The 23393-nt window shown below is 30.3% G+C and overlaps 2 protein-coding genes across 2 annotated transcripts; one reads left to right on the top strand and one right to left on the bottom strand.

The window, feature by feature from the left end:
* Positions 1–2659: 2659 nt before the first annotated feature.
* LOC123298769 (lysosomal alpha-mannosidase-like) lies at positions 2660–11281 on the top strand. The gene is given in 16 exon segments (XM_044880866.1): positions 2660–2683; positions 4313–4436; positions 4820–4883; positions 4968–5153; positions 5477–5682; positions 5773–5906; positions 6325–6458; positions 6602–6821; positions 7337–7551; positions 7701–7900; positions 8355–8880; positions 9252–9649; positions 9874–9995; positions 10112–10270; positions 10816–11014; positions 11241–11281. Coding segments are annotated over 16 exon segments (2952 nt in total).
* Positions 11282–11834: 553 nt separating this feature from the next.
* Positions 11835–22730, bottom strand: LOC123298768 (transmembrane protease serine 9-like). Its single transcript, XM_044880865.1, has 10 exons — positions 22656–22730; positions 22150–22304; positions 21635–21741; positions 20806–21241; positions 20464–20632; positions 15370–15591; positions 14280–14434; positions 13360–13469; positions 12571–13000; positions 11835–12059 (listed from the first exon to the last, which is right to left on the bottom strand). The coding sequence occupies exons 1-10, from the start codon at positions 22717–22719 to the stop codon at positions 11889–11891; spliced, it is 2019 nt and encodes a 672-aa protein (XP_044736800.1). The 5' UTR covers positions 22720–22730; the 3' UTR covers positions 11835–11888.
* Positions 22731–23393: the final 663 nt, after the last annotated feature.

The raw sequence follows: 23393 nt of genomic DNA, 5'->3' as shown, positions 1-23393 counted from the left end.
GAAGCAGTCCTTTATTTAAACGTTCCTCTTTCTGTATGTACGATGACATTATGAACGAAGTATTAATCAGAATCATGCAGTTAATAATAATTATTATTAAAAGTTAACTTTTGTTTCGAACAAATTTTCCCCGATAGTAAAATTTCATTGTTAGTGACCTTAATTTGAAGCTAGATTAATGAAATAGTTGTTCGAAAATAAGCTGTAAGTTTTGTTATTTCGTTAGGCTAATAAAGACTTGTCATTGTAATGAGTAAGTTTAATTGAAACTTCTTTACGCAAACCTATGAAAATAATATCACAGAAAATGAATTTATTGAAAAGAAAGTGGCGTCATTAGTTTGGTATGTTACAACACTTGCAGTACATAAGTATATACGGAATATAAAAATAAACACTTATGCATATTTATCAAACTCCAGCTGTGCTTCCCACTGTCTAATATTAACAATGGTTTAATTTCAAATCCACAGATGCCGATCGCGTTCTAAAATTGAACAATAGTTCTATTTCCTAATCACAGATAGAGCTCGTATACTAAAATTTAACAAGAGTTCTTCTACTTCCCTCCCCTAGATTTCAATTTATTAAGGAATGAATTATTATATAAAATAAGTTTTCGTACCGATATAGGATGATTTTACGATTTGCCTTATACTTAGTGTCTTAGTTATGGGCATGCACATTAACCGAACTTTAACTTTCTACTGTGAGATTTTAACAGCTTAATATACTCTTTGACAAAGCACCAACAAAGTTTCTAAATATTCTCTGTATGAGGTTTCGGCAGGGATCAATATAAACGTAGAATAAGCATGAGACACTTTCCAAGGAATTGCGAAGCCGAAAGCAAAAAACCGCTCTTTCATCCGCTATTCGAACACAAGCATCATTAAACATCCAGGTATAAGTATAACCTTTATAATCTTTAATGAATTTGAACGAAACTCTCCTAATAAAGGCCAATATTAAGTGTTGAGAAGAACAGTATTGCTAGATAGATACAAAGAAAGTAAAATTAGAGATTTTATATTCAATGTAGTAGCTGCCATTGAGACAAGCATGATGAACTCTTGAGCCAATGAGGAAAAAGAAGAAATGTCGACTCATCTCTTTCTATGAGAAAACGGACACAGTTAGCTATTCTTTAACTACTTATCCAAATGTGTGAAGTGGTCAATCACAACACTTCATTCAAGTTCATTAGTGCCAAAATATGAATAATTTCGGGATCAAATGGGTTTAAGTATCAATGTCAAAATAGAGCTTATGATTAATTTGTCCCAACTGTCTCTCACCGAAATATCAACTTCAACCAAACAAAGCCTTACCCAATCGTAAGATCGAATTCCGCAAGGTTGGCTCACCCTAAAGAACGATTTTCGGAGTTCCACTTCATTTTGCAATCTCTCGAATTCATTTTAACTATTAATATATATTTTTAACTATAAATTCCTCCATCCTGTAAAACAAAATAATAAAAATGTGTTCAAACATTTCGTAATTTTTCTATGTGTAAAATTATTAAAATAAAGATTATTTTTATTATTATAATTAGTTAATTACTACTATATGGTAATACGTGTATTTTATGTATGCTTATAAAGAAATACAATTCTATTTTCTGTCAGTTTTTTAAACGATTTGACCGAGTGAATAATTTGTGTAGCGATGATGAAATTTCTCTTTTTAAATTTCATGACAATATTTAGTGTAATTTCAATAATAGTTGAAGGCAAACCATCCATGTTTTTTAGGGATAATGATAATTACTTTAATGGTTTTCAACAAAAGGATACTTGTGGCTATGAGGTAACGCAATCATTATTATTATTTTTTAATAAGTAAGTTCCTGAATTATTGGAATTCTAGGATTTTAGGAAGTATGTTCCCAGCAAAAGCAACCAATAAAAAAATAGATCAACAAACTGAACAAAAATTAAGTGACGGCAAGAAGCGAAAAGGGTATCACTTTTGAACAGAATATGAATTAATTTTCCACGTGTGTACCTTAGGGAAAAATTCGAGTCTTGCCAATCGCAAGTATGATTGAAAGTGAACTCGGTGAAGCTTATAAATTGGAATGAGTATCTTAAGAGTAAATGCCTGAAAAATGAAAAACGAATTTGGATATGTTATACACGTGGAAAAATTTAGACAAAAATTTTCCAAAATCACCATGACAACAATAATTCCTGAACTTCGTAAACAATAGATGAATTGCAAAACACCATACGAGTTTCTCTTAGCAAAAATTCATGGTATAAAAAGTCATAAAAAAACATTAGCTCATTTTTGCATATTGTTGCAAAAATGAGCTATTTTCTAGAAAAACGTAATTTCAAATAATTTTTTTTTACTCTGTACAATTTTTGCATAAAAAAGGGGTATAAAAAGATATTAGCTGCCAGCTTTAGCTATAATATCTCACTTCCGGCGAACATTTTATTTTGGCCATCGGCATTTTCGGATGAAGCACGGTCAAAAATAGAAAGAAAAGACCTTTTCCCAAAAGTATCTAATATGAAATGCTTCTAAAATTTCGATTTTTTGAAAAATGTAGTAGATTAGATTCTTTCTTCGCTATCGTAAAAAAAATACATTAAAACTAATGTACGTAGTTTGTGTTACCAGTAATAGTAGATAATAAGCTTAAAAAATGTTTACAAAAATAATTTCGCAAGTATGTTTACAATTTATCACAATTAATTAAGAACGATTAAAATATATAACTATACTGGCTATAACCCGCGGCTTCACCTGGTAGATTTTGTCAATCATTTCAGACTCCACACCTTCTATAGATATGTCTTAAATATCACGAGGAAATTAAACTGCAGGACTCAAAACATAAAACTACATATTATGATGATCTAAGTTTTCAGACGGCTAATTTTTTGTATGTGCTCGAAAAATAATAATTATTATAATAATTACTAATAATTATTAGTAAAAAAATGTTTTAAATAATTCAAACATTAAAAAAAAAAAAACAATAAAATTATCTATGCTATGTAAAACTATGCAGGAAATCGGTCTTTATCAGTAAATTAGCCAGATCGAATAAATTAAAATAAAATTATTTGTTCCATTTGCTTACTTTTATGATAAAAGGCAGTAAAAATAGTAGTGTTAAATTTGAGAGAAATAAACACAGAAATAAAGAGTAGGGTAATCCCGGTCAGGTGATTATATCAGTCACCAACCTAACACACATAAATAAAGAGCAGCAATCCCTGGGAAGTATACCAGAGTATATGAAATGATCATACCCCATTCCGTAGAAAGCATTTCTATGCACGTGTAGATAAGAAACTTATATGTCATTTGTTTTGGTATCAAATTTTTATAATATTTTGATATCTGATAATAACAGTTAATTGCTTTTTTATTCATCAATTTATCCTAGTTTAATATAATTTTAGCCTTGCATCGATTTTTTTTCGAAATTTTGTTTTATATCCGAACCAGCTGTAGTAGATTTTGAGAAAAAAGGTTAGACGGTCATGGACGATCATGGTAGCCGGTTAATAACTCCAACCAACATTAATGTGTACCTATTTCATTTGTTTTTCTTCGATAAAGCAGATTTTTTTTTTTAAATATTAAATACAGTCAAACCTGGATAGGCGAGAGTTCAAGGGAGCACAATCACATTCTCACTTATAGAGGTTTCTCACTAAGTCGAGTTTCTCGCTAATGCAGGTATATGGGTAGCGTTTCTCTCTTATAGAAGTACGCAGCAATAACAAGTCACAGCAAGTATTTTTATTGAAGCTATAGTTCCTCCTAAATAATATAAATAAATAAAGCTGGACTGTCGCTTATGGAGGTATAGATAAGTACCAGTCTCACTTACGGAGGTCCATGAGGGAAAAACGACTCTCTCTTACAGAGGTTTCTGTTTCTCGCTAATAGATATTTTGGGAGCTTAAAATGACGAGTCTTGACGAGTCTTCACTCTCACTTATAGAGTTTTCTCACTTACACAGGTTTGACTGCATATATTCACAGTGACGTGCCGGTATACCAACAGCTGGTCCGATACGGGTATCTTATTTGAAATTATTCATAATACAAGCGCTTTACATTATTATCGTCCACTAAACCGTACATTATTACCGTCGAATCAAATCCCAGAGAGTGATGTGCAGATTTTTTGCTCTTTCTCGCCTCTTCGACAGACAGGGCTGGTACCTACTTCTAAAATTGTTTGAAAAGATTCATTTTTTTAATAATAGTATTTAAACATATTTAACAGTTGTAAAAGTAAAACGATTAAAATAAAAACCCCAAATTTTTGTTGTTACAGTCTTGTCCTGCACCAAAACCAAATATGTTGAATTTGCACATAGTTGCACATTCTCATGATGACGTTGGGTGGGTAAAAACTGTAGATGAATACTACGATGATAGTAAGTAAAAGCAAATGAAAAGTCTGCTAGAAATTAAGTAATTGCCAACAACCCTTCCAGTTTGATGTTCATCGGAATAGGTTTTAGGGCTAGAATGCATTTTGGAAAATCATTTTAAGAAGGGCAGAGAGAAAGGTACATATCAAGGTTGAGTATGACACCTTTTTCCTCTATGAACATTTTCGTAATCGAAACAACTGTTTGAATACAGAATGCATTCTTGCAGTTTATTAATGTAAGACAACTTTTTGCAACTTTTGACGGTTAGACAAAACGCAATTTTATTTTTATTTTATTTTATTTCTTATTTTCTATTGGAATATATCGTGTTTTAAAAATATTTATCAAATTTAAGTTTACATTTAATTAAAAAATTAAGTATTTGGTCTTATGTTTTGTTTTAGTTTATGGTGTTGAAAATATAATCAATACTGTAGTTGATGCCCTACTTCAAGATAAAAATAAAAAGTAATTATTTAGGCTTCATATCAGTAATGATTTAATAGCAATTTCGCTAAATGTTATCATTGACAAAAAATATGATTTTTTTAGATTTATTTATGTTGAAACAGCGTTCTTGTGGAAATGGTGGAAAGAACAAACTGAAGACAGGCGCCTTGAATTAAAACAATTGATTGACAGTGGGCAATTAGAAATTATTGGTGGAGCTTGGAGTATGAACGATGAAGCAACCAGTCATTATCATTCAATTATAGATCAATTTACATGGGGCTTAAGGTTAATTTTAGTAGCTAGTTGGATAAAGCGTAACCAATTCCGTACTCGGTATGCCTAAGGTAGTGGACTCGATTGCCACCGTTAAAACAAAAAATTAATTTAATAAGAATAATAATACATGAAGGAAGTGTGCTCAAAATAATTGAGGAGCATATAAATTAAATTACCAGAGGAAAAGGTGTTAAAACACATATATGGGATCATAATTGGCGCTATGGCCTAAGTGTGTCTTTCGCGGACATCAAATATAACCTAATCTAACCTATGGTTAATTTTTGAGTAATTTTTATTTAATTTGTGTCTATCAATTTTTATTTTTATAGGCGGCTAAATGATACTTTTGGAAAATGTGCCCGTCCAAAAATTGGCTGGCAAATTGATCCGTTTGGTCACAGTAGGGAAATGGCTTCTATTTTTGCACAACTAGGTTTTGATGGTCTATTTATTGGACGATTAGATTATCAAGATAAAGAGGAAAGATTACTTGAAAGAACACTAGAAATGATATGGCGTGGCAGTCCAAATTTAGGTACGTATTATTTTTATAGGTGTAGTAGATACTTACTGCCTTACTAAACATATTCGCAAAGAATTGGTAATTATATTATTATTTATGCAGGTGCCGCTTCAGATTTGTTTACAGGAGTTTTATATAATGGTTATAGTCCCCCGCCTGGTTTCTGTATGGATAATGTTTGTTCTGACCGCATTATCGATGATGTTAATTCTTCTCGTTATAATGCCGATATCAAAGTAATAATTTAATTTAAACTTACAATGCAGAAACAAGTAAAGTTGCTGTTATATACACATTTTTTCTTTAAATAAAAGCAGTTGTTCTGAAAGGCAATGAATTTTCGAAATTGATAATTATTGTACTATTATCAATTTCGAAAAACAAATTTGATTTACTCCATATCTGTCTGCCCATATCTATTTACTCCATATCTGTCTGTCAAGTGTAGGAAAGAGCTTACACAAGGGCCAAAGTTCAGAAGGGCCCATACTTGCTTTCAGTAAATTCAAACTTTTGTAAGAAATTTGGAAATTTTGCTAACGACTTTTTATTAGATTTGATTCTTCAATAATTTTTCTGCACTTCGATTTTATTGTAATATAAAAACAACTAATTCTTTCAATTTTTGTTGCTTTACCACTTTTAAAAAATTAGGTCAAGGAATTTATTATTTATGCAAAAGATCAAGCAAGTTATTATAAAACCAATAACATAATACTAACAATGGGTGGTGATTTTACTTACTCTAATGCACATATATACTACGAAAATTTGGATAAATTGATAAGGTACATAATTAATTATTCTTTGCGTTCTCTTCCTCTCCAATAACTAAATAAGGATCCTGCACAAAACAATCGGATAACAATTTTACAGCAGTTTTTACGATTGCAAGAATCCCTCATTAGAGAAAATTATTACGTATTTTTAGGCACATAAATGAATTACAAGAAAACGGCAGTTATGTAAATGCCTTTTATTCAACACCATCATGTTATTTAAAATCATTAAATGATGCAAACGAAACATGGCCAATAAAAACTGATGATTTTTTCCCATATGCATCAAATACACATGCATTTTGGACTGGATATTTTACTTCACGCCCCACAGTAAAATTTATTGAACGTCAGGGGAATAATATGTTACAGGTAATTCAATAATGAGTTCATTTTTGTTACTTAATTGACTACAAAGTTAATCAACTTCGGCGGATCAATTAACAGCTCATATGCACAAACATCAGACGCTTCTTTTGCAGACTACAACGTAGTATCCCTGGTGGACAAAATATTTGAAGGAAGAATATCATTGAGTCTTCTCAACGGTTTTTGGACTGTCTAATTTAGTGTTATCCAGACTTATTAAGTCTGAATTAGACAGTCCAAAAATGTTGAGAAATTCAGAGTAATTCAGAGGTGTTAAGACTTTTTCGGAGTTTCTAAGACTTAGTAAGACTTCTTCTTTCTTAAAATACCTGTGATGTAATTGAATTACGCTTAATTGATTTTTGATTTAAAATGGGTCATTCCGATAATTATTTATTGACCTTATAAGCTCGCTAAAATTATGTCACGATTGCTGCTAGACTACTTTAGACCGTCGCTAAAATTACGTACGACTGCTTTGTACAGGTACACTTAGAAAAATTTAAATTAACTAATAGGTATGCAAACAATTGGCTACACTTACTCCAAATAACAATGCTGTGATCCCACCGGATGAACTTGAAGGTCTTATTGCATTACGTGAAGCAATGGGGGTGATGCAACATCATGATGCGATTACTGGTACTGAGAAACAATATGTGGCAAATGATTATATACAAATTTTAACGCAAGCTCTAAATCAATGTAACGATATCGTTACAGACAGTTTAAAGTAAGTATTATTTTTATTTATGCAATTTTTTCTCATATTGAATAGGGTATTTTATTACGTTTGAAAAAGTACTTCGAACTTCATTAATTTTGTTAAATGTTAAAAATAAGTTATAGGAAAATTTTAACTCTATTGCAAAATTATTTCAGTTTATTATTAACATCGAAATCTTCATTTTCACAACAATTATCCTTAACACAATGTGCTTTGAACATCAGTCAGTGCGATGTCAGTGAACGTTCTGAAAAATTTGCAGTTGTTGTTTATAATCCAAGCAGTCAATACATCAATAAATATATTCGTGTCCCAATTGTTGGAAAAAATAATTATAGTGTTAGAGATCCGAATGGTATGTATATAACAACTTTTTACTGATTAACTAAAAAGTAGACAAGTGAAATTTATAAAATTTAAAAAACTGCCGACACACAGGCTTTGCACACCTCCCTTGCTCAGCCGAAGCTTGTGTGTTGAAAATTTACATGAAAGGTGATTGGTGAATTAAGAATGTGCCTTTTGGTGGTAGTGGCTTCTCAGCACCTCAACTCCTTTTTTTATTCTGAAAAATCATAGTTCTGAGCAGTTTTTTTTGAAGGCATTTCATGTTTTTACGCAACTCACGAGTTTTTCTACTCATCAAACTCTAATATGTAACCTAATTTTATTATTTGAATTTTAAGTATCAATAGTTGAAACATTAATACCCAAGTACATGCACATACAGCGGGGCTACAATTAGCTCTTCAATTAGCTCTTCAGTTATATGCATGGCAATGTTTAATTGTATTTTTTACTATTTTCAGGGTACAATCTCAAAACTCAAATAGTTCCACTTCCACTTGGTGTAATTAATCTTCCTGGTAGATCCAGCTTGGCCACTCATGAATTAGTATTCTTGGCATCAAACATACCGCCTTTGGGGTATAAATCTTATTACATACAATTCGAAAAAACCCGATCTTCGCCGCAGAGTCAACGAAGTCATGATAAAGATATGGGTAATGAAGAAATTAAACTATCATTAAATAATGGAGAAATCACTAAAATTAAAACATCTGAATTGGAATTGAAATTCAGTCAAGCATATATGTATTACGAAAGTGCTGTCGGTAATAATGCAGTCCCAGAGGGACGTTCATCTGGTGCTTATATATTTCGTCCAAACAGCTCAGCTCAGTCATTCGATATTGTAGAATCTACTTTATATAAAGGTCCACTTGTTGAAGAGCTACATCAAGTTATTAATTCTTGGATAAGCAATGTAGTACGTGTTTATCAAAATACAAAACATGTTGAATTTGATTGGGTTATTGGACCTATTCCAATCAAGTAAGTATTGATACCATATTTGATAAATCTTAGTATCACTCACTTTTACTAAATTTGTAGGAGTGATACAAAGCCCCAAAGAGAGTGCTCTAAAAAAAGGAATTCGTTTATTTGTCGTTTCCAAAATTTTTACAAGCTTTTATTAAACTTGATCTATTTGTATTTCAGTTTAAATATTGTATATGAAATTTAAGATAACAACAAACTGTTTAAATACTCTGAATATGCTTCAGTATCAAATCATAAATTATTTATTTTGAAATTGAAGCCAATTTACAGAATTTATAAAAAAATTTCAAACAATTTTAATGTTTAGAACACACGCTATACAAATTTTATAAATTTTCAAAAAAGTTGTATTTTTATTTTAGTGATCGGAAAGGTAAAGAAGTTATAAGCAAATTCAAAACAGATCTTGATACAAAGGGTGTATTCTATACTGATTCAAATGGTCGTGAATTATTACGGCGTCAAAGAAACAAACGCGAAACATGGGATGTAGAATTATTTGAATTAATTGCTGGCAATTATTATCCCGTTACATCTCGTATTGTTTTAACTGAAAACAAAACAAATTATAGATTTACTGTTGTAAATGATCGTGCTCAAGGTGGTTCTAGTATCGATGATGGTGACGTGGAATTAATGATACATCGTAGATTATTACGCGATGATTCTTTTGGTGTGGGTGAGGCGTTAAATGAAATGGAATTCGGTGATGGTTTAGTAGTTAGGGGCACTCATTATGTCTTAATTGGGCAAGATTCATGTAAGTTTTTTTTGTTAATTAGTTTAACAAATCAGCATTAATAAAAAAATGAATAGCCTCTAATAATATGTAAAGAATTTGCCGTATCTCCTTGGTGAGAATCGGAACTCTTACCGGTATTTAATACTCAAAATAACTGTACCTATGTATTATCCTTATTAGGTAATATAATTCAATAATATACAAAATCTGGTTTTAATATAACATAATTAAAAAATTTACAGCTATTACCAGAGCGGCCGAAGATCGTATATTTGCTGCACAAAATGTCTTAGCACCTGTAATATATTTTTCAAATTTGGATTATGTAACACGAGAAGAATTTGAAGAAAATATTTTAACACAAGTAGGTACCAATTTTTTTAGAACGAAAAAATTTGATTAAACCCGACATTCAATTTGAAAATTAGTTGAATTTTTATGTCTTATATTTACCTATGTAAATAAATTAACTTTCTCCAGTTTAATGGATTATCTGAAGAAGGAACTTCGCTACCACCTAATGTAAAAATTTTAACTTTGGAACCATGGAAAAATAGAGCCGTATTATTACGTTTAGAACACATTTTAGAAGAACATGAAGATCCTATTCTTTCCAAACCGTCATGTATTAATATTCAGGTATGTAAAATATTTGCTCTAATACCAGCATAGAGCAGTCTTGACTTAAATTACATATTTGCATACATGCAGTTACCTGCATAGCTGCAGTGGAATACAGTCGCCTGCAAACACTTGAAGAAACTACGTATGACAACAAAGTTTTGTGTGTTGAACTACAGTTCAGCAAATATGAAGCAAGAAGCTTAAACTCACGATGAAGGTTATAGATCACATTAATTTTCAGAATTGATCGAAGAAAACATAGGGCATACAATTTTCGAGAAATATTAGAAAAATTCAATTTTTTATAAATAAATTTAAAAAAATAAACTTTACTATAGTTTATCAACAGGCTATTTTTCACAACAATTTCACCATTTTGTTTATACCTTCACCAACAATTTAAATTCATTTCTGCCTGACTTTGACGTACATTATGGAAATTTACAACGGACTGGGGCGCGAAAGATCCAGTTCAAAAAAATTATTTCTTTAAATATGTTAACTTGATTATTTAAAAACGATTTCTTTTAAATTGATTGTGAATATACCATATTTTTAAGGATTTATTTACAACATTTCAAGTGGTTGATGTTCAAGAAACAACGTTAGGTGCAAATCAATTACTTTCTGAAGTTAATCGATTAAAATGGAAATCAACGTTTAATGACACATTAGAAAATACCAAAAAACACAAATATACCAAATTCGATGGAAATCAATTTGAAGAATTATATTTCAATGCAAATAGAAATTTTAAATGTACAGGTTGGGATTCAAGATTTGAAATAATTTTAGAACCAATGCAGATTCGAACTTTAATATTAAATGTTGAATCAAAATAAAATAATCATATTTAAGATAATTTAATAAAGGTTTTTTATTTTTATACCTGCGTTCTACCAACTTAAATTCATTGAAAAAATTAACTCGAGGCTGATTATTGCATTCGATTTCTGTCTAAACTATTCGGTTTTCCGTTTAATAGTTAGGAAGCAGAGTAAACTTCTAATTGAACCAGAAGTCTGAGATAGAATAAACTACGTGTGTATGATACGCGATTATGACCCCAAGCTTTTTTGTTAGAAGTATTTTCTCGCTAAAACTTATTTATCGAGTTTCGATCATATATCAGCCAAAGTATAAAAAAGTCAACAAAAATATATTAGTAACAAAAAATAACCCACCCACAATCTTTTTAAAATAAACCACTTTCCAATATTTCCGCATGATCATCTCGAAAATGATCAAGAAATTTTAGACTCCTGTAGATACTTACTATAGATAGAACACACTCTGTGTGATGTATTCTAAAATTATTAATTTTTTGTGCTGCAATTTTATCCAAGAACGTTCCAAATATTAGCCTAATTTATAAAAAAATTTATAACTTTGTGGAAAATATTATATTTTAGTCTATCGATTTTCCATTTTCTACAAAATCTAGTATAAAAATCTTTATTGTTTCACTAAAACAACGGGCCATCATGTTTCACTTAAAGAAGCGGGATCTTTTCACCCTGAGGGATCATATGAAGCACTTTCCCTATATTGAAAAAAGTAAAATGAAACAAATTTCTTAAAAATTGTTTTATGTATATTGTTTGTTTGAATTACAATTTTGAAAAGAAAACTATCAATTTTTCCATACAGTTTTTTCTATCCATGGAATATAATTCGATACTCTTGTATACACTCCTGGAATTCGTGTATATCCACAAGGTTTTCCAAACGATGTAACTCCAATTATATAATACATACAATGGACGTCCTCAGCAAATATTTGTAATGGTCCTCCTGAATCACCCTTAAAAAACACACAGCGATTGTATTATTTTTGCATATGGTGTCCCAAAAGTATGGAAACTCCTGGAGATCTCACAGAGTCAGGGGGGGGGGAAATGAAAAATACCATATCCGACGTATTTTTTGACGGGAAATCCAATGGTTGGATTTGGCTTTGAACATAGCCTCAAAGCTACAGCGAACCCACAAGGCAGTTTCAAAATGGGAACCTAGTTTTTATTGCGGATTTGGAAAGTGCAGAATATTTTACATTCAAATATGACTTTGATCATGACCTTTAAGGCCATTCCAAGGTCAAATACCTTATTTCATAGGTAATTGTAAGGGAAGAGGGACAAGCCTGACAATCCTTTTTCCCCGCTGTCTCTGCGAGATCTTCAAGGGTTTCCATACTTTTGGGAAATAAACGAAAAATAATTCATTTACATAATACATATTTACATGGCTAATTTTAAATTTTAATTAGTTGGTCATATTAGAAACATTGGTACCAAAAGGTATAAATTAATTACCTGACATGTATCTTTGTTGGATTCGTTTGGTGCTGCCCCAGCGCAAAGTTGCATATCATCAAGCACTCCTTGATTTAAACGTTCTTCTTTTTGATACGTACTATTACATTCTGAATGAGGTATTATACTTAATGCCGCTTGAAGTAACTGAGAACTTTTAACACCAAAAAATTTGGTTGTTCCCCAACCAGTTACCAAAGCTCTGTTGTTCTTGGCCTCAACTTCACGTTTGGTCCATAAACACGCTGGCCGAACGTAAGCATTAATTTCTGCCTTTTTATTAAGTTTTAATAAAGCGATATCGTTATAATGAGAGGTACTATGGTCGGGATGTTTTTCTATTTGTACAATTTTAAAATCTTGAGGAGAAGCATCATCATTATCATCTGCATAATCTAAATCTCCCAAACGAACATATTTTGCATCCCCACTAAAAATGTTTACACAAGATAGTTTTAGTTAATGCTTTTTAGCTTAGATAAATAAGACAATAAAACAGTCGATCTGCTTAAAAAATCCAAGTTTTTTCAACGGGATTATCTTTATTTGGATGCAAGAAATGACCCATAAAAAGTCCATTGCCAGAAAAAAACTTATTTTCGCGTCCCTGAGTAATTTTTTTTGCGCACATGATTTTGCAATGTACCTTTTAAACGTCATTTCTTGCATCCGAATAAAGATAAACCCGGAGAAAAGCCTTTATTTGAATTTTTAAGCAGAAAAACTTTCTGGGCTTCTGGGAAAAAATTTTCTGGGCTTTTTATCTTGACAAAATAATTTTATACTAACTTAATTGTATAAGCACAATGAGCTGCTGTCATAACCCATTCTTCGGTAATTAATGAACCCCCGCAACTCCAATCGATGTTGTCCTCATCTTCGCCGTAACCAATTAAAGCCTATAAGACAATATTGATTATTTAATGAAACGAAAAAAGTTTCGAAGAAAAAGTTTTTGAAATTTTTTTTAAAACGTTTGTTTTTTAGTTATATTAGTTAAAACTATAAAAAGAACTTTTTGGTTGTTCAAATTATTACTCTTTATCTGATAAAAATAACTTTTGTTCGAAACTTTTTGTTGAAAATTCAACTAATTCGGCAAAAATTCAAATCGATGTATATACATTCTTTATACCAAAATGCTTATCTTGGCGTACTTTATAGGCTACCGTTTCCTTGTTTATCGTCCATTTGTAAATATGGATGCACTCTTTAGAATGAAAGGCCATTAAGGAAGTCAGGAAAGGTAGATTATAATACTGGATTACTTATTTTAAACAACGAAGACATTACGCAGACATTTATCTTGACTTAGGTTTTCAGGCTGAATGACAAACTCTTTCTCCAACATAACTGGTAATCGATAGATGAACACTTTAAATTAGAAAGTTATTAAAATTTGTCAGCTATGAATGGGAGTGAGGCTTTCATTGAACCTGAAAACTTAGAATGAATTCGATGCCGGTATAAGATGTGTGCTTTTGAAACTAACATTTTTCATTTGAAGCATTTCCCTCGATTAAATTTTCTATCGAGTTTCAAGCATGCATCAACTTTAAAAAGACACCTTGTATATAGGCTTAGAAACAAAAACGCAAGTATGCGTTACAAATATGAGAAGAAAAATATCACTAAAATTTTTAATAAGAAGTATAAATTCATTATTAAGTTTATTCTTCAATTTAATTGACTATAATAATAAAACTTACCATATGTGGAAATTCCTTTCCACCAGCTAAAGTACCACCGTAAATTAAGGGCCGGTATTTCACTCCACATAGTGATATATTTTTAGGCACAGCTCCAGGAACATTAAAAGGTGGATTCTTGATAGTAAAGACAGTGCTTGCATAATACAAGCACACTACAAAGTAAAATTTAGTAATTCAGTATCAATACCTTCTGTTAGTCGGCTAAAAATTTTAAAGTTGCTTTATACTGGGTGTATGAGAATAAATGATCAATATTGAAGGGGCTAATAGGGTAGGTCAAAACAAGCATTTTGGTATAATAAACATATGTCTGGAAACGGCTCCTTTCGAATTATGCATTTTTTTATTTGTACCGAATCTATTATCATTTCCGAAAAAATGGTTTGAACCAAAGTTGTTGGCTTTGATACTATAAACACTTTTGTTATTTAGAGCTTATTCTATCCCTAACTACTTGTTCTTCTTCCTAGTGCATTGATGAAATGATTTGGCGCAACGACGAACTAATTTGGACGAGCTCATGTTATTTTAACCTTTCAAATTTCCTATAAACTCATATAGCATTGAATTAAACCCTTCAAAATAAAAGCTATGATTTCTTTTATAGGATTATTCTAATAGAGAGTGAGCAAACCAATTGATTCATGCGCTTAATGCAAAAAAGGGTTTTTGAAAAAATGATTCGAACAAAATTTGTTGATATTTTGATAAGAAACATTGTTGTGCTTTAAATTTATACTCCATCTCTAACGGTTTTCAAATAATTGGCTACACCTTTTTGGAGAAAAATAACAAGATTATGTACAAAGATAAAAAAATTTCTGGACACATGCGAAAATATTTTTTGGTATGCTAACTCTATTAGCCCTCTGAATATTAACCATTTATTCTTATACACTCGGTATTTGAAAGAAAAGTTGCATTCATTCTAATTAAGATAGAAGTATTAAGACAGGCAGGTAGCTATTGTCCACCCCCGAGTTCAGTGAGCTGATATGGATCAAAAAACCATCCCTAGTGTCAGATGTCAAATGAACAGAGAAGAGCATTATTAAATGATTGAGTAATATTTACGATCCCTACTTACATCCTCTACTGATTCCATTTCTTGTATCAATTTTTACTTCTGATGTCTTGTTTGGTTTTACAGGTTCCGTATTCCGACAACATACTACTTGAACATTTTTCTTCCAACTACATATTTGAGGATTTATATCCCTGTCAAAAAGATCGCTCACAGCTTCATCACAATTATCTAATACTTTACATGTACCGGGCGATCCGCTTCTTCTGTGAGTACATGCTTGACCTAGAAATTACGCAGTTTTTTATTTTTTTTATTTAACTTATTGTTATTTAAATTTATTTTGAGGATAAAAATATTTTTTAAATTATTAAATTTTATAAATAGTTTGGAAAATACAAAGGTCGTTTAGTATCTTGCAAGTTTTCCAGGTAACTTTTAAACGGTTTTTGAATAATTCGGAAGATTTCTTTCTTTATTGAAATTATGTATGGATTACTTCTTGCATCCGAAAGCGATTGCTTAAACTATCATTGGACAGTAGAACAAACGAATTTCTACCTTACAAATTAAAATTACATTTTCAGTTATAAAATTAAATCAAATTAAAATTACAGACACGATATAATTATTGATTTATTTATTTACGGAAAGGTGATTCAGAAAAAACTGTTAACAAAGACATGAGGACGTTCCCAAACTAATGAGTGTATGAAAATATTTGAGACTTACGTTTCAAATTTTGAAGGTGGGTTCTGTTAGGGCTTGAGAAAATTGGAAGAAAATTAAGAGAAAAATTTTTTGATAAATGTATACCTACTAAGATACCATAGCTTTTGAAATATTAATGTCTAAAGATTTAGAGAAAATCACTGACATACAATAAAATAAGAGAAATTCGAATTTATCGCTCTGAATTGCTGCCCCTTTTGAACAGTTCGGTTAGCAGAAAGAACGATGCAAGACATTGCATATAAACTAGAAGAGGGACCAATGTCTTGATATGGGATCGCCGATTAATCCAAAGTGAGTATTCATATTGGTAATATATGTTATGATTAATATTGTTAATAATTTTTAAAAACTATGTGAAGTCACAGGTCTAAATCTATAATATTAAAATGTGAAATTTATATATTCTTTACGACTTTACAAATACAAATTGGAAAAATATGTGGCTGCCCGTGACAAAGACTAAAAAAAATAACATAATTTGTAAATTTGTAAGTTATAAACGGCCTGATAAAAATAAAAAAATAACAACAAAATTCAAAAATTGTATTTTTTAAAATTAAGCAATAAAATACCAAAAAGCAATAAAGACAATCAATTTTAAAAATAAACAAAAAGATGAAATCATCAAATATTATTTTCGTGATAATATATTTTCAGTTCTTCTCAACAGACAGAGTACTTGATCAATAATTTTAACACTTTTAGCATTTTTTTACACATTATTAATTTTTATTGTAGTTGCTTCAAAATGCCTAGTGAATAGCTTGCCTAGTATAGACCTCACTTGGTAAATAAACGAACATAACCTACACCTAACACATAATTCTTTCATGAATATTATTTAAATAAAAAATATACTTCGTAGTTTTATACATTGTTTGTCTTTTAATTTTTACAAAATACAAAACATTTTTGCTAATTTGCAAACTAGCGGCCAGCCTACCTAGACCTGAGTTGTTGAAAGAAAGAACATAACCTAACACATATTTTTCCCGGGTTTTTAACTTAAACATAACCTTGATAGAAATTATACCTATTATTTCATGATTAATATCCAAATAACCAAAAATATTCCATATGCAAATAAATATAATATATTTAAAGATTTTGTTAATTTGCAAAGTAGTCTTATAACATAACCTAACACATATTATTATCGAGGTTAAAAAATTACACTTAACCTTGATTAGAAATTGATTTGTTAAGTAAATAGTTTGGAATTATGTATTACTAATGAAATTTTTTTTACCTATTGTTTTATAAATAGATTGTTTTATACCTATTAACAAAGTAATGTATCTACGAATAAATATTTACCAACAAATAGTTTTTAATATTTTATTACCTTCGTATAGTTGACATTGAATTGCATTAATTAAAACAAATAAATAAAATAACACAACACAAATATTAAAATTATTTAATTTTATCATTGTTATGAATGAAACACATGAAACCTGTTAGACTACACCACTATGTTTATAAATATTTTATTTAAAATTGCTTATACATTCTACAGAAGATCTTGCATTACTAACTGAAGATTTGTCTATACAAATTCAACGTCATGGGTCAAAAGTTTTGTATACAATATGATAATAATTAATACTGAAAACAACTATAATAATTTTCTTGCAAAAAAAAAACCCAGTCTGAACCTCTATGTATAGATCTAATTCCATACAGAGACGCTGTGAAGTGTGGATGATGGTTACAGGAAACTGATTCGTACTTTCATGCTTAGTATTCGTACTCTTCTTTTATATTAGCGTTAACAGCGTTAAAGTTGAAAACAAGCATAAAATACCATAGAAATATAGAGGAAGGTCAATACCCTAAGACCGTAAGAAAAGATTTTAAACTAAAATTAGTAATAATAAAATGTTCTTTAAGATTTAAAAATTTTTTTGGTTTTCGATTACAAATATTTTTAATCTAAGACAATGATTAATATTTAATTTGTTTTAAAATATTGCCTTCAAGATTTTAATTTACAAGTTGTTAATCGAAATTTTGCAGATTATATTTTTGTACCGAATTAATTATTTTCTCATTTTTTACATCAAAACGAATATAAAATTTCTGTAGACATTTTTTTGACAAAGCTTATCATTTTTGAGAAAACAGAAAAAAAAAAAATTTTTAAATATGCGATTTTACGATCTTCACGTTCGAAAACTGAAGAAAAAATAAATTCTTCTTAAACATGAAACGATGATTTTTACCTTCTTACTCCATTATTATGCTGCTCAATGGATGATTCAACCAGAACGTCGACATCGTCTAGAATCGTTCCTAAAATAACATATGCTATTAAATGGAACAGAGAGTAGTTACTCGTTTGCTTTTGTTCATAAACGCACCTTTCTCTTCATTTGTTTTTCTCAGTAGGCTAGAAAGGCAGTATGCTCAAAGTGCTGACTGCAATATCCAAACTATCATAAATTGCACCACCCGATTATTTGCTCTGAGAGTTGCGAGAGAAATTATTAAAGAAATTATGAAACATTTCTAATTACAATCCGCAGATTAGATTATATTACAAGTCGTCGCCAATCAGTTTACACTTTTATGAGCCATTAAGTTATTTGCGGGGCAAAAGGTCGGCAAAAGGTCGAACGGCAGCTTAAATGCGTTCGCCACATAATATTGGTAAAACATGTAAACTTGTAAATACACAAAAATTAATCGTATGTCTCGGAACTCCTTTTGAGTGTCTAGATTAGTTTCTGTTCTGATTCCCTTACTTTTTGTCTTTTGTGGAGAGTGCAACTTGTTACCAGGTTACAAAAGATTTTTCTCACCTCAGTGCAGAAAGGGTCAACTTTCGTCCCGCTCTGCAAAACGCAGTTGACGCTTCTGCCTTCGCCGGGGAGAAAAATTGTATACACACCACGGGAGCAAGTAAAAAATGTCTCAGATCTCATGTCACAAACATGAGATTTCAACAATGACCATGAGATCTGAGACTTTCTTTACGTTTGCTCCCTAGATGTGTTTTATACTCTTTTCCTCTCACACCCATTGAACACACAAGTTTTGTAATACTTACATTACTCAACTTATTGTTTATTATTACATAGAGGTAAAAATTAAAAAATATTGATAATATTCATTTTAAAAGCTGCTAATATTTTTACTTTACCTGTAATTTTATGTGAATTCTTAGTTAATAAAGAGTGGATTAACCAGATTAATTTATAACCTTTTTAAGAAAAAAAAAATTGGAAATGGTTTCAAACACACTCTGTTACCATTTTTAATCTATTTTGAAATTTTGTATTTTGGTTCTTAGATAAAGGTATTGAGATTATTAACTTTTTTAAATAAATTTTGATCTTTTATAAATAACTTATATACCTACGTAAAAATTCATCTAAAATCTTTTTTTTTCGAGCAAAATATACGTATATGGGTTCTTCTTAAAACTAAGGAAGAAAATGACTCTGATGACGGTCGAGGTGGATCTAGATTTAAAAATTTTGCGCTCGTAGGCAGTTAAATTATCGCACACGTAATAAAAAACTATCAATAAAGCCTTTTTTTAAGTCCTAGTGAATGCACCGTGGGCTCTTAGTCGATTGTTGGCGTCTTTTATAGTTGCATCCTTGAATATATAAAAGAGGCAATATTAGGAAGTCCTCAAAAACAGTTCCGATTTTGATTATTTTTTAAAGACTTTCTTTTTTATATTATTTAAAAACAGAAACTTTTTAGAGGGGGAAATATTCGTAGGGAAAAAGGCAATTTTCCGACTAATTTCGGGGGGGATGTTGATCTAAAAGTGGTTATAACGACTGTAACGTGACTATAACGTAGATAACTGCTAGTTATTTATATTATTTAAACAATATTTGTCCAACCTATATATAAAAAATCACTTGCGTGATTCTTTCCCACACAAATTTTTGTAAATATTAATTGTAATATAAAAAATTGTAAAAATGTAGTTTCTAGTAATAATGTAATTTTCTTACAAAAAATTTATCTGTTTTTCTGAGTAAACGAACGTTTCATAGAGTTTCCAGTATTTATTTGTGATTTAAAGTTATTTTGCCAGTTTAATTTAATTATCTATCAACGGCAGATTCACGACGACTAACAAAAGATCATTATTGATAGATATTTATTACGAGAGAAGGGGGCGTTAAAAATAAATAATAAATAATAAATAATAAAATAATGTCCCTGTCCTTGACTTATACCCTGTTTCCCTGACTTATTCCTGACTGTTCTCAGAATATCCTAGAATTTTAGAATTCTCTCACATTTTCATATTTTAGCTTTCTTTATTATGAATATCAAGTGCTTCGAGTGAATTAATTTATTAATATTAATTAATTTGAGGGAAAAATAAATTTTTCCAAAATTACGTTTTACTCTTTATTTACACTAAGAAAAAAATTAATGAAAATTATCATTTTTTTGATGTTATAGTACTTTCAATCCATGGAATATAATTCGACACTCTTGTATACACTCCTGCAGCTCGTGTCTTTCCACAAGGTTTTCCAAACGAAGTAACGCCAATTATATAATACATACATTCGACGTCGTTTGCAAATATTTGTAAAGGTCCTCCTGAATCACCCTTAAAATAAAGGAAAACAATATAACAATGAGATTACAAAAATTATGTTATTTATCAGATATTACAACTAAATAATTTCGTTTATTGATAAATTTTTGTAAATGATGCTCAGACTTAACGATATCAATAAATTTTTGAAGTTTACCAAATAAGTATCACCTTGTATTAATTACCTGGCATGTATCTTTCTTGTCTTTATCATTTTCACCAACACCAGCACAAATTTGCATTTCATCAATTATTCCTTTATTCAAACGATGCGCATTAAAAATTGTTTGATTACAAATTGATTGAGGTACTAAACTTAATGTTACTTGAAGTAAATGCGAACTCCTATTGTGGAAAAATGGAATCCATCCAGTAAGACCCCATCCGGTTGCTATTGCTTTGCTGTTTTTAATATCATGTTTAGTCCATAAACATGCTGGTCGAACATAAGCCGTAAGTTTTGCTTTTTTGTTAAGTTTGAGTAACGCTATATCGTTATAATGAGAAATACCATGCTCGGGATGTTCTTCAATTTGAATAACATCAAAATTTTGAGGTTCAGAATCATCATTGTCATCTGCAAAATCTAATTCCCCCAGACGAACAAATTTTGCTTCACCACTAGAAATAATAACAAAAAATAAATAATTGACTGAGGTCAAATGCGGTCATTTCCAAGATGTATATACAGGACGTAATAGGCCTTTGTCCTAAAATTTTTTTATTGCTTCAAAAGACGTTCGTTATTGAGCCAAAACATCGTGTGAAATCAATTTGTAGAAAACATCAATGACTACGAAAATATAAAGGATTTAAATGTACAAATAGAAAGAGAGGAAAATAACACTTAGTGACGTCATAGCCTCCAATTGCCATAGAGACTACACATCAAAAGTTGTTTTGTAAGAATAAGATAGAAAAAATTATTTAATTTATGTTTATCACTTTATTTGATCAGGACAAAGGCTTATTATTGGCGATTTTATCATTGAATAAATGTAATTTTGCACTAACTAGGTTGTATAAGCACAATGAGCTGCAGTCAAAACCCATTCTTCGGTGATTAGTGAGCCACCGCACATCCATTTGATATCGTCTTCTTTGGCATAACCAATTAAAGCCTAAAAAATAAATTTGATAATCTAAAACATTACAAAATAAATAAAATAATTTTAAAGGGGGCCTCCACATTGCTTGGATCAATAAAATTGGTTTGAAATTGTTGTTTCAAAAGAAAACTACAATAATTATAGACTTTATTTTATTTTGTTTTATTATACATGCCCGAATGTTAGTTTGCGTGCTGTTAGCGGGTTTAGGAAACGTTTTTACAATATTGGAATTTTCGTTAAGAAATTCTTTGGAATCTGATTGTGAATTAAAACCATGAACAAAAAAGTCACGTTCTCCCCGAAAATATTACCATCTAGTTATGAATTTGCCGTACTTCTTTCAAGAAAAATTGGTCCAATAGCTTTTCCTTTTTCTACAATTTTTACTGATTATTTGTGGTTTATTATTCTCCTTACCATGTGTGGAAATTCCTTTCCTTTCGCTTTTGAACCTCCGTAAATTAATGGGCGATGGTTTACATGACATTGTGATACATTTTTTGGAGCAGCTCCAGGAACATTAAAAGCAGGATATTCAAGAACATACACTGATTTTGCATAACGCAGGCACACTAAAATTTATAATTAAATAACAAAGTTGAAATTTTGGGTTGCTTAATTTCAACAATAATAGTTTTCGTAGTAATTTATATGATTAGACTTTTTTACAATTTACGATCCAATCATTTAACAATTCTTAACATTTCACAAAAAATTTCCTGCGAATTTTCACTTAAATTTGCGCAGGTTCTGCGTGACGAATTTATAGCCCATATAAATTAATTAATAATTTCATTAAGGGTGATTTAAATAACTGTTATTATAGTATAAATCGAAGGTCATTTTTTTCGAAAATCGTGAGATACCCAAACATTACTGGATTCTAATGTAATTATTATCTAAATTTGCATCATTATACTTACATCCTCTACTTATTCCTTCTCTTGTATCAATCTTTATGACTTTGGTTGCTTTTGAATTAATCATTTTTGCATTTGACTTTTCTTCTTTTCTATCTAACTTGACTTTCGGAATTTTTATTTTTGCTCTTGGGTTTATTTCTGATTGATTAAGCTCTATTTTTGGTATTTCTATTTCTTCCAGTGGCTTTTCTCCTGTTTTATTAAACTTTACTTCCAATGTTTCTGTTTTTGGCTTTTCCTCTGGTTCGTCAAACTTTGCTTTTGGTGATTCTTCCGTTTTGACAATACTTATGTTTAATTTTACTTCAGTTTTAAGAATGTTTATTTCGGGTATTACTCCTATCATAACAGAGTCCATACGCCGACAAAAAATGTTTTGAAAATTATAATTACGATTAAATTTCTCAGTAATTATACAGGCTGCTCTTAAAGGTCTAAAGGTAAAGTTAAACATGAGCTGATAGACCCTACTAGACCTAGCATTACAAAGTTGTTATCATATAATCTGGGTGAAAGTAGTCAATAGTCACCCACACGGCCCCAAAATTTTTGTTACACCAAGGAGCGTAAAGGATTTTGAGTTTGAAACTGTATAAGTTAATTGTTTTCTATAATATCTGGAAGTGCTGGTGACAAGACTAAATTTGTCAGAACAGTGCTGCCTTTAACTTTTTGGAGGCTCTGAGCACATGAGGCTCACATTCAGCAATTGTTTTTAATTTTTAATTTTTTACAATT

The sequence above is a fragment of the Chrysoperla carnea genome, chromosome 4 (genome assembly GCF_905475395.1).
Source record: "Chrysoperla carnea chromosome 4, inChrCarn1.1, whole genome shotgun sequence".
NCBI lineage: Eukaryota > Metazoa > Arthropoda > Insecta > Neuroptera > Chrysopidae > Chrysoperla > Chrysoperla carnea.
Note: the sequence above shows the minus strand (reverse complement) of the source record. Positions and strands in the feature narration are given on the sequence as shown.